Source organism: Canis lupus, chromosome 14, assembly GCF_011100685.1.
Source record: "Canis lupus familiaris isolate Mischka breed German Shepherd chromosome 14, alternate assembly UU_Cfam_GSD_1.0, whole genome shotgun sequence".
Taxonomy (NCBI): domain Eukaryota; kingdom Metazoa; phylum Chordata; class Mammalia; order Carnivora; family Canidae; genus Canis; species Canis lupus.
In genome coordinates, this window is record NC_049235.1 from 33,461,677 (window position 1) to 33,474,235 (window position 12,559).

At 40.7% G+C, this 12,559-nt stretch overlaps 1 protein-coding gene across 1 annotated transcript; it reads right to left on the reverse strand.

Moving 5' to 3' along the window:
* Window positions 1-2,395: 2,395 nt before the first annotated feature.
* Window positions 2,396-2,950, reverse strand: FERD3L (Fer3 like bHLH transcription factor). Its single transcript, XM_038556384.1, has one exon. The coding sequence runs from the start codon at window positions 2,948-2,950 to the stop codon at window positions 2,447-2,449; it is 504 nt and encodes a 167-aa protein (XP_038412312.1). The 3' UTR covers window positions 2,396-2,446.
* Between the last annotated feature and the right edge of the window lie 9,609 nt (window positions 2,951-12,559).

Genomic DNA, 12,559 nt, shown 5'->3' on the forward strand with positions numbered 1-12,559 from the left:
TCCCAGGGTCCTGGGATAGAATACTGCATGGAGCTCCCTGCTCAGCGGGGAGTCTGCTTCTCCCTCTACCCTTCCCCAATGTTTGTGACCTCCCTCTCTCCCTCTCACCCTTTCTCTCCCAAATAAATAGATAAAATCATTTAAAAATACAGACAGATATGCCAGTCCCAGTAGCCAAAAAGTTGTCTAGAAAAAGAGGGAAAAATGAGTAATTTTACCTTATAAAATTGATGTAGGGGTCATTGTCCAAATTTTGGTTTATTTTATAAAGGTTCTAGAGAATAAAAAAAATACATTCCCTGATTTTTTTTTTTGTCTTATCTGGTTACATTTTTTTCCCTTTTACTTGTTTATCGTCTTATGGTAGAGGTGGAAAAAATCATGGTGAAAAGACATGGCCAAAATAAGAAATCACCTTTGGTAGGGTGATCATTTCAGAACTAATTCAGTTCCTGTAGATAGAAGAACTAGGAAAAGTTTTAAAAGAAGACACTTGAGAGACAAGCAAATCCCTGCAATGCTGGTGGGAAGGAGTGTAGACTAGCAGAAAAGACCTGGACGGCAATCTGGCCATTTTTAGCCACAAACTTAAATGTTCATTTGGTAAAGAAATTTTCTTTCTAATTATCTAATATCAGGAAATTATCACAGGCAGAGAAGACCATTTAGAAGAGTGCTCTTTGCATCAACATTTATTTTCTTAAAAGGAAGTATTTTAGCTCTCTACTTGTAAAGGACTGGCATTAAGTTGTGGTACATCGTTAAGACAATAAAATACAGTAATCAAAATTATGCTCAAAAATTATTTAAAGTCAGGGGGAAAGTGCTTATTCTATGTTGCTGATTAGAAAAAGATCAATATCGAAAAGTATCTCAAATTTGTTAAGCAAATATAATTTATAACTGTACAGGGAAAAAAAGACTAGAAGGAAATAAAAATAATAGCGGAGGTAATGTGGATTTAAATTTTACTTTTTTTAAACTTTTGCTTTCCAGACTTTCTAGGATGAGTATATAGTACTTATTAATAAAAATGAATCATATTTCTAAAGGTATGATAGGGAGAATAGTGTGTGTATATTGTGTATGTGTGTGTGCACGCATAGGTGTGTGAGGTGAAGCGACAAAGTAAAGCATTGGGATTTATCCTTTAGAATTTCTGAATTTACAGTTAGGCGGGCCTTGTTCCCTCGAGTTCCTCCTCACTTACCTACGCCTATCTGAAGAACCGCAGTTCAGGTGTTTGCAGGTCGCCCAGAAGGAAAAAAAAAAAAAACGTGGAAAGTCAGAGGATCCAGACTGGGGGTGGGCCCTCACTTTGGTCCCCGCTTCAACCTCATCTCCATCACACACGTTTTCCAAAGTGGAAGGATGCATCTCCTCCTCTGAGTTTTTGCTTTGCCCGTACCTAGCTGCGGCTAGAAGGAAAGCCATCTTCTCTGTCTACAGCTAAAAATTTGAAAGTGCGCGCTCAAGCTGCGCTGCACTGGGAAGACCAGGTCCTTTTCCCGGAAGCCCAGGGGAAGCCCCGCTCGGCGGCCAAAGTCCCGAGAGCTCGAGATCCCCAGAAGCCCGGGAGCGACCCTGGAGCCTGAGCCCGAGCTCCCCCCTCCCGCCTCCCCGTCCACCTCGGGGTTCAAGCGTCGGTCTCCCTCCCGGAGGGACCCGATTGAGTTTTCTGGTTCTGCGCGTTAAGGGGAGGGGAGGGGGGATCCTGTCCCTTCTCAGAGGTCGCCTGTCCCCTGGACTCTTCTTTCCTCATCTCCTTCCTTCTAGACAAGCCAAAGAGGACCGGGCCAGAGGTCCGAAGACCCCACCCCCTGCACCCCCTGCAAATGTTTCTGTTGCAGGACCACCCTAGGCGCGCGGCCCCTCCAGGATGGGGCAGCACCGACTCTGGAGGCTTTAAAAAAAGGGGGTGGGGGTGGGGAAGGTAGGAACCTCTATTTTATTTCTTTTCCTTTCTTCTTCCTTCCTTCCTTCCTTCCTTCCTTCCTTCCTTCCTTCCTTCCTTTCTTTCTTTCTTTTCTTTCTTTCTTTCTTTTCTTTCGGAAAGAGAGGAATCTGGTCTGGCCTCTCGAGAAGCCCCGGAAGCGTGCAGTTTGGGGAGAGGGTTAGCCCCTCGCCCACAGGCCGGCAGAAGCGGAATCTGGGCGCTCGCGTCAGCAGCCCCAGCGGGGTCTGAGTCCCAAAGCGCCCTGCCCTGCGCGCCGCTGCCCCAGACTCCGCTGACACCGCTCGCGTGTGTACTAGCGCTAGGGCTGCCACGCTTCTCGGGGGGCTGTGATTTCGCAACCCCGGACCAAACTCCAGAAGGCCAGACCCTTCTGTCTTGAAGAGTCCCTTCTGGCCCCCCGGCCGCACCCTGCCAGGTCCTGAAGCACCCCGAGGCCGCGCGCGCCCAGGAGAGGAGGGGAGGCCGGAGGCGCCTCCATCCCACTCCCGCTCAGCCGGTTTCTTTCTTTGCGCAGCTCTCCAGGAGCTCGGTCATGAAGGAAATGTAGACGATGGCCAGGCGTAGGGTCTCGATCCGGGACAGCCTCTTCTCGTAAGCAAAGGTGGGCACCTTCCGTCGCAGCTGGTCGAAGGCCTCGTTGAGGTTGAACATCCGCTTCCTCTCGCGGATGTTGGCCGCCTGGCGCTGGGCATAGGTGATCACCCTTTTCCGCTTGGGACGGCCCAGCGGGGAGGCGCCTCTCCCGCGCTCCTCTTCCTCCTCCTCCTCCTCCTCCTCCTCCCCCTCCTCTCCTTCGCCCTCCTCTCCTGGGTCCACCTCCTCAAAGCCTGCCAGCCTTCTGCGCCTTCCCTCTCGGAGCACAAGGTCCCGGTCCCCAAAGGGAAGCCCGGGTGCGAAGTCGCAGAGGAGCGGGTGCCCGGGGGAGTCCAGGGACAGGTCCGCGACGAAGTCCAGCACGGTGGCGTCCACGCAGCCCTCCGGATAGGCCGCCATCGCACCGCCCCGGCCCTGCCTCGCAGGGAGCGGCGAGACTCCTAGCAGCTCTCGATGGGCGGCAGCGCCATCAGCGAAGGGCCGGGGGAATTCGCATTTATAACCAAGCGGATAACGGGGTTAGTGGCAACGAGAGGGAAGGCTCTGGCAGTGTTGTCCTCCCGAAACTGATGGAAGAAGACAAGCTTGAGCACGCATGGGAGTCTCAGAGGGTTAGGCCTCCGATTCCGAGATCCTTTTCGATGCGCCACCTGGGACAGTTCCTATTTGGCAACAGACCCCAGCTCTTACCTGCTGTGCTTTTTTGTGTGTGTGTCTCTCCTCACCCCCCGCAGCCAACTAATATTCTTCAGGCTCCTTATCTCATGTAGCTCTTTAATTTAGCTTTGGGTTTTCAAAGCGAGGATGTTTTCCACCGCTCTGGCTTCTCCCTGGCTTCAGAGTAGAAGTCTTGAATCTTGCCACCGGAGGCTGCCACTGGGTGTGAAACAAGTGCATGCGCTTTTAATGATGTCCTGAAGAGGGGCCCTGTCTGCCGGGGGTCGAGGGGAGCTGTTTGTCTGGTATCCCAGTGCAGCGGCCACTGAAAGGCAAGATCTTCCATTAGCTTAAGTAAGCACGGTAGGGGGGGCCGAGAGCGCATTCCCCGCAGTCGCTGTTGGAACCGGCTTTCTCCTTCCAGGTCATCGAAAAAGCTCTCCTGCCTCGTTACAAACCCTGATTTCTAAAGTCCGTTTTGTTGCAATCAGCCTAACAACTGAGACACTTGACTCTCCTTTCCCTACTTATCTCTTACTCATGTAAAGAGCAAGATTTCACTTGAGGACAAAAGTTATGAAGGCTAGAAAATGGGGGGAAAAAGGAGGCACATAATATTTTGTCTGAGTGTACTTAACTGTGTAACCCCAGCGTGGGGGGCAAAGCAAACCCTCTCCCCCCCCTCCAAAGCAAAACAACTTCAATCTCCTTTCAAAAATGAGATTTACCTTTTGATAAGCCAATGGGTCGATCAGATCACCCTCTGTTGTGAAGTCTTTCGACTTTTAAACTCCCTGCCGATCGGTATTTGCGAACACAGATAAATCTTCACTTCCACCTAGCTTATTTTCCTCATTGATTCGTACTGCCCTACAGGACTTAAGAGTGAAAACTTCTGAATTCTATGGAAGGGAGATTTTAAAGTTATCTTTAGATCATGTTTTTGAGGTGAAAGGAGATTTTACATTTGGTATAAGGAAAATGAGGTTCTACTGATTTCATATTACCTCTAATACTTTAACAAAGAAAGGGTTCATTTTTCCTTCTTTGCCAGTAGCTATATTTATTATACAGTGTAGGGATTTTTAAGACACGGAAGAGCAGAATAACATGTTAGAAAATTGTTTTAAAGATGGGTTAGAAGAAATAGTCTTAAAAGATGAGTAAAGAGACACCTTGGCTCAAGGAAGAATCCCCGAAGACAGCAACTCCTACTAAGGAGGTGAGTTGTGTGCCCGTTCTGTTAGTACATTGGACAGCTCCCAGAAACAGCCTATTTCTTACAGGTCAGCACAAATCCTTCTCTTTCTGGCTTCCCCGTGTGTACTCCCAGCAGTATCATCTTGAATTCTTCTTTTTCTATCATCCATCCTTTCTTTTAACCCACTTGTGTCTGTGTTCTCCCTTGCTCTTTTGTTATTTGGTTGGTTTTCTTTTCTTTTGCGTTTATTCTTCATGCTCCAATGTGCATGGTGGTAGCTCAGGCAGAGAATTGAAATATATGTTCTTGAAAGATGTTAATGAATATGAGATCCTTGATTATGATAACCTGTTGATTTTTACTCAACTTCTTTCAAAGAGAAGACTGAAAAAAATGAATTGGAATTTCAACAGTGACTAAAAGATAAGCAAATGGGAGAATTAATTTTTGTTTTGGTAAGCAGTAACATGCTATCTAACTCTTGTTTAACAATGTGTTATTAAATATTTGGACACATTTTATAGTTCACTTTTAGTTTTTAAATATTTCTCATAAATTTCTCTTTTAAATGCAAACGTATGTGGATTAAATGCCTGGATTAAATACTTTATCTTGTGAGAATCTAGTTTGACAACAAAATATATTAGGACACTTACTGAAGGGAAACATGACAGACATTTAAAAGTAAAATTTAATAAAATAGGTATCAGAACTATCACAGGACTCTAAACAGACATTTTTCTTGGACTAAAATTCTTTATGATTTTATGCAAGGGAATGAATATTTCAACAATCTTATCACAAAAAAAGCCTACAGCAGTATTAATGGAACCCAACGCACAGAACTGGGTTGAAATATTGACATTAAAATATTAGGGAATTTATTAAAAATTTCTTAATAGGTCTGTAGCAATAATTTAAAAATAATATTTAAATAGGTCTGTAGCAATAATTAAAAATCCAATTTAATCATAATATCCCAAGATTAACACTTCTGTTTATACCACAATAATTTCAGTTTACCCTACAAGGCTCTAATCATGATGACACAATTAGAGCAAAAATGTTAAAGTCCAAGTTATAATGATGGACTCTATTTTTTGTTTATAAATATAACTATGGAACAGAAATAAGTGAAATTGTTTTTATCTGCTTATTTTGAAACATCTACTCTTTTAAAAAATACTTTTGTGGATATTTGGCTCCACAGTAAATATACACTTAAATGTAATAAATTTTGTAAGTGATCTAAAACAGCTCATCTCATTGGAAGGAACCATTAAACCTCATTAAAGTTATTTATTTTATTAAAATATTTCCAAATGAAATCAGTACCTTTTCTGCCCTTGGAAGCTCCAGGAAAAGGTTCAAGAAATGTAAAAGGAAATCAATTTTAGGATTTGTCTATATTTAGAGCTACGAAATTCTTGCTTACATCCAAACTATCTTCTTGATATTCTACTTATAATCCTGAGTTCAAATGGAACTAAAGGCTCCTCAGAATGGTGTAGTTCAGGGATTGGCAAGATTTCTTTTTAATTGGCAAAATAGTAATTTAGGCTTTTGACAGGTCATACAATCTCTGCTGAACTACTCAACTTTGCTTTTGTAGTATAAAGGTAGCCATAGAAAATATGTAAATGAAAAAGACTGGCTGTGGGCTCTGAAACTTTATTTACAACATTAGGCAGTGGGCTGGATTTGACTCTTGAACTGTAGTTTGCTGACCCTGTCCTATTTAATAAGCCTATCTTCACATTCCTTGGAGTGCCTATAATGAGGACTTGCTAAGATAAAGCATTTAAACATATAAGTGAATATTAAGTTGTTGAGCACATACATGTGTATATGTGTGCCAGGAAGATGGACAGGAATTGTGAAAATTCTCCTGAAGCAACTGAATCCGTAGGCACTGTGACTAAAATTATACTGAGGTGTTATAGAGTAACAAGAAGAGGCTCTGCATGGGAAGCGTGCATACCAGGCTAAAGTTGCTATTGCCCAGACTGAAGGCTTATTTCTAGTCACTGAAAGAAAACACATACCAAATATGATGATGTAGTCTTTAAAGTATTAGCATTACCAGGTTTGGGGTGAATTATATTTAACTAGGAAAAAATAAGGAGGAGGCAAAATTCCTGGAAAGCAGGCTTTTACTTTATGAAGTACTCCTAATTGTCAGAATTCATTCAATAAAGGCAGATGCTTCAAGAGGCTTATTTATCCTTTGTACTCTTATTTCCACCTATATTGCCTCCTGCCTCCTTTAACTGTAGCAGAAACTGCTCAGCATTCCCCAGTATCTACTTACTCTTTTTCCTTTTAGTAATAGACCTGCCCACACATATATTAGCTGGGCATGTTTCTGACCCACTGAATTTTTGCTGAGCACATGTCTACCCCACAACACTGGAGTAAATGAGACATAGTATGTGCAAGTTCAGGTTGGTCTTTGGAAACAATTGAAATTGTTTGCTTTCCACTTGGTCTTTTGCTTTCTTACTCTAGCCTGGAATGTGAGTAGTTTGGTGGTGTGCTAGCACTAACCAAGGGGCTGGAAGACTTTTTCGATATAGGGCCAGATAGTACCTATTTCAGGTTGTGTAGGCTATATGATCTCTATCACAGCTCCTCAACTCTACCACTGTAAGGTAAAAACACCACAGAAAATACATAAATGAATGGAGGTAGCTGAATTCCAATAGAATTTAATTTACAAAAGTAAGGGGCTGGCAGAATTTGATTCTCACGCTATAGCTTGCTGAATCCTGCCCTAGGTGATACAGAGCAATGGAAAGCTGGGACCTGAAATGATCTAATGGAGTAGAGCTGTACCTCTCAAATTCAGATTAATATGTGAGAAAAGATATACCTCCAGTTTATCTCAGATCTCTTTATTTAGTGTTGTGTTTTCTGCTGGTACCTAAAAAAATTAGACAATGATTTGAAAGATTAAACAGATAGATATGCTATTTAATTTTTAATTTTTATTTTTCCACATTTTAAAAAGATTATTTATTTATTCATGACAGAAAGAGAGAGAGAGAGAGAGGGAGGGAGAGAGAGAGAGAGAGAGAGAGAAAGGCAGAGACACAGGCCAAGGGAGAAGCAGGCTCCATGCAGGGAGCCTGATGTGGGACTCATCCAGGTCTCCAGGATCATACCCTGGGCTGAAGGTGGTGCCAACCGCTGGGACATTGGGGCTGCCCTTTTCCCACATTTTTATTTAAATTCTAGTTAGTTAATGTATAATATAATATTTGTTTCAGGAATAGAATTTAGTGATTCATCACTTATACATAATACCTAGTGCTCATCATAACAATGACCTCCTTAATGCCCATCACCCATTTGATGCACCCCCCACCCACCTCCCTCCAACAACTTTCACTTTGTTCTCTATCATTAAGGATCTTTTATGGCTTGTTTCCCTCTCTTTCTCTCCCCCCTCCATATGCTCATCTGTTTTGTTTCTTAAATTCCACATTCATGTGAATGAAATCTTATGCTATTTGTCTTTCTCTGACTGACTTATTATGCTTAGCAGAATACACTCTAGCTCCAAACAGGTCATTGCAAATGGCATGACTTCATTCTTTTTGAAAGCCAAGTAATATTTAATTGTAGATATATACTACATCTTCTTTATCCATTCATCAGTTGATAGACACTTGGCTCTCTCCATAGTTTGGTTATTGTTGATAATGCTGTTATAAACATCAGGGTGCATGTACCCCTATGAATCTATACTTTTGTATCATTTGGGTAAATACCTAGTAGTGTAATTCCTGGGTTTTGGGTAGTTCTATTTTTAACTTCTTGCAGACTGTCCATACTGTTTTCCAGAGTGGCTACACCAGTTTGCATTTTTTTAAAAAGATTTTATTTAGTTGAGAGAGAGAGAGAGAGAGAGAAAGAGAGAGAGAACATTAGCAGGAAGGAAAAGAAGGCTCCCAGCCTAATAGGGAGCTTGATGCAGGGCTCAATCCCAGGACCCTGGGATCATGACCTGAGCCAAAGGCAGATGCCCAACCAACTGAGCCACCCAAGTGCCCCAAGTTCCATTCCTACCGACAGTAGGAGGAGTGCATCCTCACCAACACCTGTTGTTTCCTGTGTTGATTTTAACCATTCTGACAGGTATGAGGTGGTATTTCATTGTGGCTTTGATTTGTATTTCTCTGATGATGAGCAATGTTCACATATCTGTTAGCCATCTATATATCTTCTCTGGAAAAATGTCTATTCAGGTTTCCTGCCCATTTCTTAACTGGAATATATATATATATATATATATATATATATATATATATATACAGACACACACACACACACACATACACTACTTTATATCTTTTTTTTAAAAGGTTGATTTATTTGAGAGAGAGAGCATTCACATATGCAGCAGGGAGTGTGAGAGGAAGAAGGTCAGAGAAACTCAAGCAGATTCCATGCTGAGCACAGAGCCTGACCCCCTGTCAGGCTTGATCTCACAACCCTGAGAGCACAACCGGAGCCAAAACCGAAACCAAAACTTGGAGGCTTAAATGACTGAGCTACCCAGGCACCTCTATATCTATTTCTAAAATATCACTTATAAAAATGGCTTAAATTAATAATGATTTTAATGGCTAAAAATATTAATTTTAAATGTTAATTTTTTGTCTCAAGTTTTTCCTCTTCACATGAATAGTTCCATTTCAGTTAGCCTTTGGAATAAATGTATTTTCCAAATTTTCAATTATAGTAGTTCTTATATTAGTTGTTGTTTGAACCCTCTCCAAAATCTTTCTTTTTGAAAAACATGTGGAAAACTAAAGAGGTATGAAGAAAAAAATCCCTCAGGATGTTATAAATTAGTTCCCCCAAATAATATTTTTCATCTCATTTTCTTATGCTATATTTTTGCATATTATTTTTAAATGTGACTTTCTTTTGTAATAAACATTATAGACTTGACAGTCATCCTTAACTCCTTAAGTTCTGTGTATATTCAGAGATTAAAGACTACATGTGTGACTTTACAACTTAATAATTTTTCAAAAGTTTTCCCTGTTATACTATTTATTTATGATATGCAGAAAATATTAAGTTGAAACATATGTTAACTTCCAAAAATCAAACCATTTTTAACTCAAAAAAAGTGGGCAACTTAATTTGGCTTAACATATTTAATGATATTCTTACTTTAAAAAGTGAAATTATATTTAAAATTAATATTATACATGAATGTACTACCTGCAACAATATATACAAATTATAACCTGCTATTCTATTGTACACTAATGCATTGCACACTAAATTTAAAAATATACTATATAATTTTTTTCAACAAATTTTTATAGAATGTCTATGATGTGCTTGATCATTGTGGCACTGATCTAGGAATTTGGTATATATCAGTAAACAAGATAGAAAACACAAAAAATTCTTCGTAGTGTTGAGGATAGTAAGTGCTATGGAAAAAATTGCTAAATATAAGCGAGACCATGAATACTGAAATTTAGGGGCAGGTTGCTGTTTTAAGTAGAGTTATCACATAACAGTCTGACTGGAGAGTGATATTTGAATAAATATTTGAAGGTAGCAGGGAGGTAGTTAGTTGCATAGCAAGTGAGAGTGTTCCAGGCAGAGACATTTTAGAGAACATTTCTGAGAGGATAAGGTGGAAGAATGCCTGTGATACTAAAAGAACATCACAGAAGCCATCAGACAGAAAGAATTGGGAGAAAGAAAAAGTAGATGAGGTCAGTATGGTAGTACAGGGCAGGTTTGCATTATGTAGGATATTTTCAATCACTTAAGGACCTTGGCTTTTACTTTGAATAAATTGAGGATCCATTGGAACCTTCTGAAGATTTAATTACTGTTTAAAATAAGCCTTTTGGCTAATGTGTTGAGAACAAATTTGACAGGAAACAAGGAGATAGATAGGCTCTTATAGTAACCCAGGATGGTAGCACTTGCTGTGATATACAGTGGTTATATTTGGGATATATTTTGAAGAATATTCAATGGGATTTGCTGATGGCTTATATTTGGAATTTGAAGAATAGAAAGGAATCAAGGGCCATCCCAAGGTTTTGGCCCGAGCAACTGGAAAGAAAGTGTGATCAAATGAAATGAGAAAGATCCCAGGAGAAGCAGATCTGGGGGAGGATGAAGATCAGGAGTTCAGCTTTGAAAATCTTAGTATATTTATTAACAGTCAAGTGGTGACACCGAATAAGTTTCTATCTCTCTTGGGGTAAGAGTTAAAGGCACCATTTAACATGATACACTATTTTCTCACTCCAATACTGTGAGAGCTCATCTCTTATTTTCCCCTTTCCTTCACTCTGCTTTAAGTATGCTGATCTCTTTGCTGTTCCTCAAACATGTAAGCACATAATCTGTCCGAGGGCCTTTGCATTTCTATTGTCTCTGACTGCAATATTTTCTTAGATATCCAGATAGCTCACTCCCTCTGTTTCTTCAGGTCCCTGGATGATGCTGGCTTATCAGAGAAGCATTCCCTGACCATCCTATATGAACTAGTACTCCCTCTCTCTTGTACTCTCTAACCTTCTTGCATTGCTTGATCTTTCTCCAAAGCACACAAAACATCTGTATATTTATTTCTTCACTTGTGTACTTTCAGTTTCCCTCATTAGAATATGAACTCCAAATAGTAACCATGGAAGTGCACTGACTAGATTTCTCATTCAACTGCAAGGGTTGCAATTAGCCAACATGCTCCATCCTCAGTGACTTAGGAGTCACTGAAGCATTCGAGGTGAGATTACAGTCTTTCTGATCAGCCTAAGCACAAAACAAACTAGAGTCTGGCCATTTCTGACTAATATGGGACTTCCTCATAGATGATATTTGCTCCAGAATTCCCTATTATGTTTGCTGAGCTTTTTCTCAGCTCTGCATCATAGCTTGAGTTTCCTTCTGTGTTGTTTTCTATTTTTTTTTTTTCTCCCCACAGCTGTCATATAAGTATTACGGTCTCAGGCTCTTGCCAGCTCAATTCTGTTTTCTCTCCCTTTATTTTTCACAGGAGTTGCCTGTGAGTAATTGAGAGGAGTTATCTCTCCCAAGAAACTCCAAAACAACAATGAAACAACCACCATTAAAAAGCAAAACAAGGGGATCCCTGGGTGGCTCGGCGGTTTAACGCCTGCCTTTGGCCCAGGGCACGATCCTGGAGTCCTGGGATCGAGTCCCAGGTCGGGCTCCAGGCATGGAGCCTGCTTCTCCCTCTGTCTCTCTCTCTCTCTCTCTCTCTCATGAATAAATAAGTAAAAAATTAAAAAAAAAAAAAAACATAAAAAAACCTACCATTGGTAATAATAATAATAAATGTTATTGAATACTTACTATGTATTAAGTGCTGTGCATATATTTCATTTAATACAACAGCCTTGGGGACACTTGGTGGCTCAGCGGTTGAGTGTCTGCCTTTGGCCCAGGGCATGATCCTGGGATACAGGATCGAGTCCCACCTCCGGCTCCCTGCATGGAGCCTGCTTCTCCCTCTGCCTGTGTCTCTGCCTCTCTCTCTCTCTCTCTTTGTGTCTCTCATGAATAAATGAATAAAAACTTTAAAAAAATAATACAACAGCCTTATGCAGAAGATTCTCTTATTTCCCAGTTTCCAAATGAGTCTCAAGATGGTTGTTTTCACAAATGTGTAAATGCTCACATAAGCATTCAAACATAAGTCAGAAGCCAGGGAGGGGTTTGATTACCAAGGTACAATGCTTCCCACTAACTAATATCTCTATCTTTCTGATATCAGCACCTAGCACAGAGTTTAACACTGCATTTCCTCAATAACTCGGTCTATGGAATTACACGTTTAATTTTATTTTGCATTGAGTTTGAAAGCTTTTTATCACCTTTTTTCTTCAATGAAGAATATTGTATTGGGCTCACTAGATATTTTCATTAAATAACTTTCTTTAAGTAAGGATACCAAAGGTATCATTTAGATTTATTTCTGTCCTATATTATCTCTTCTAAATTTAAGTGATTTACTTAAGCTTAAAAATGCTGGCTGTTTCAAAACTAACAAAGTGAAACTTTGAAGTGAAAAGGTTCCTAACCATTTTCCTGCTTCTTGACTCACCAGCCTTCCTTGGGCAGGGTTTTTTGGTTATCCT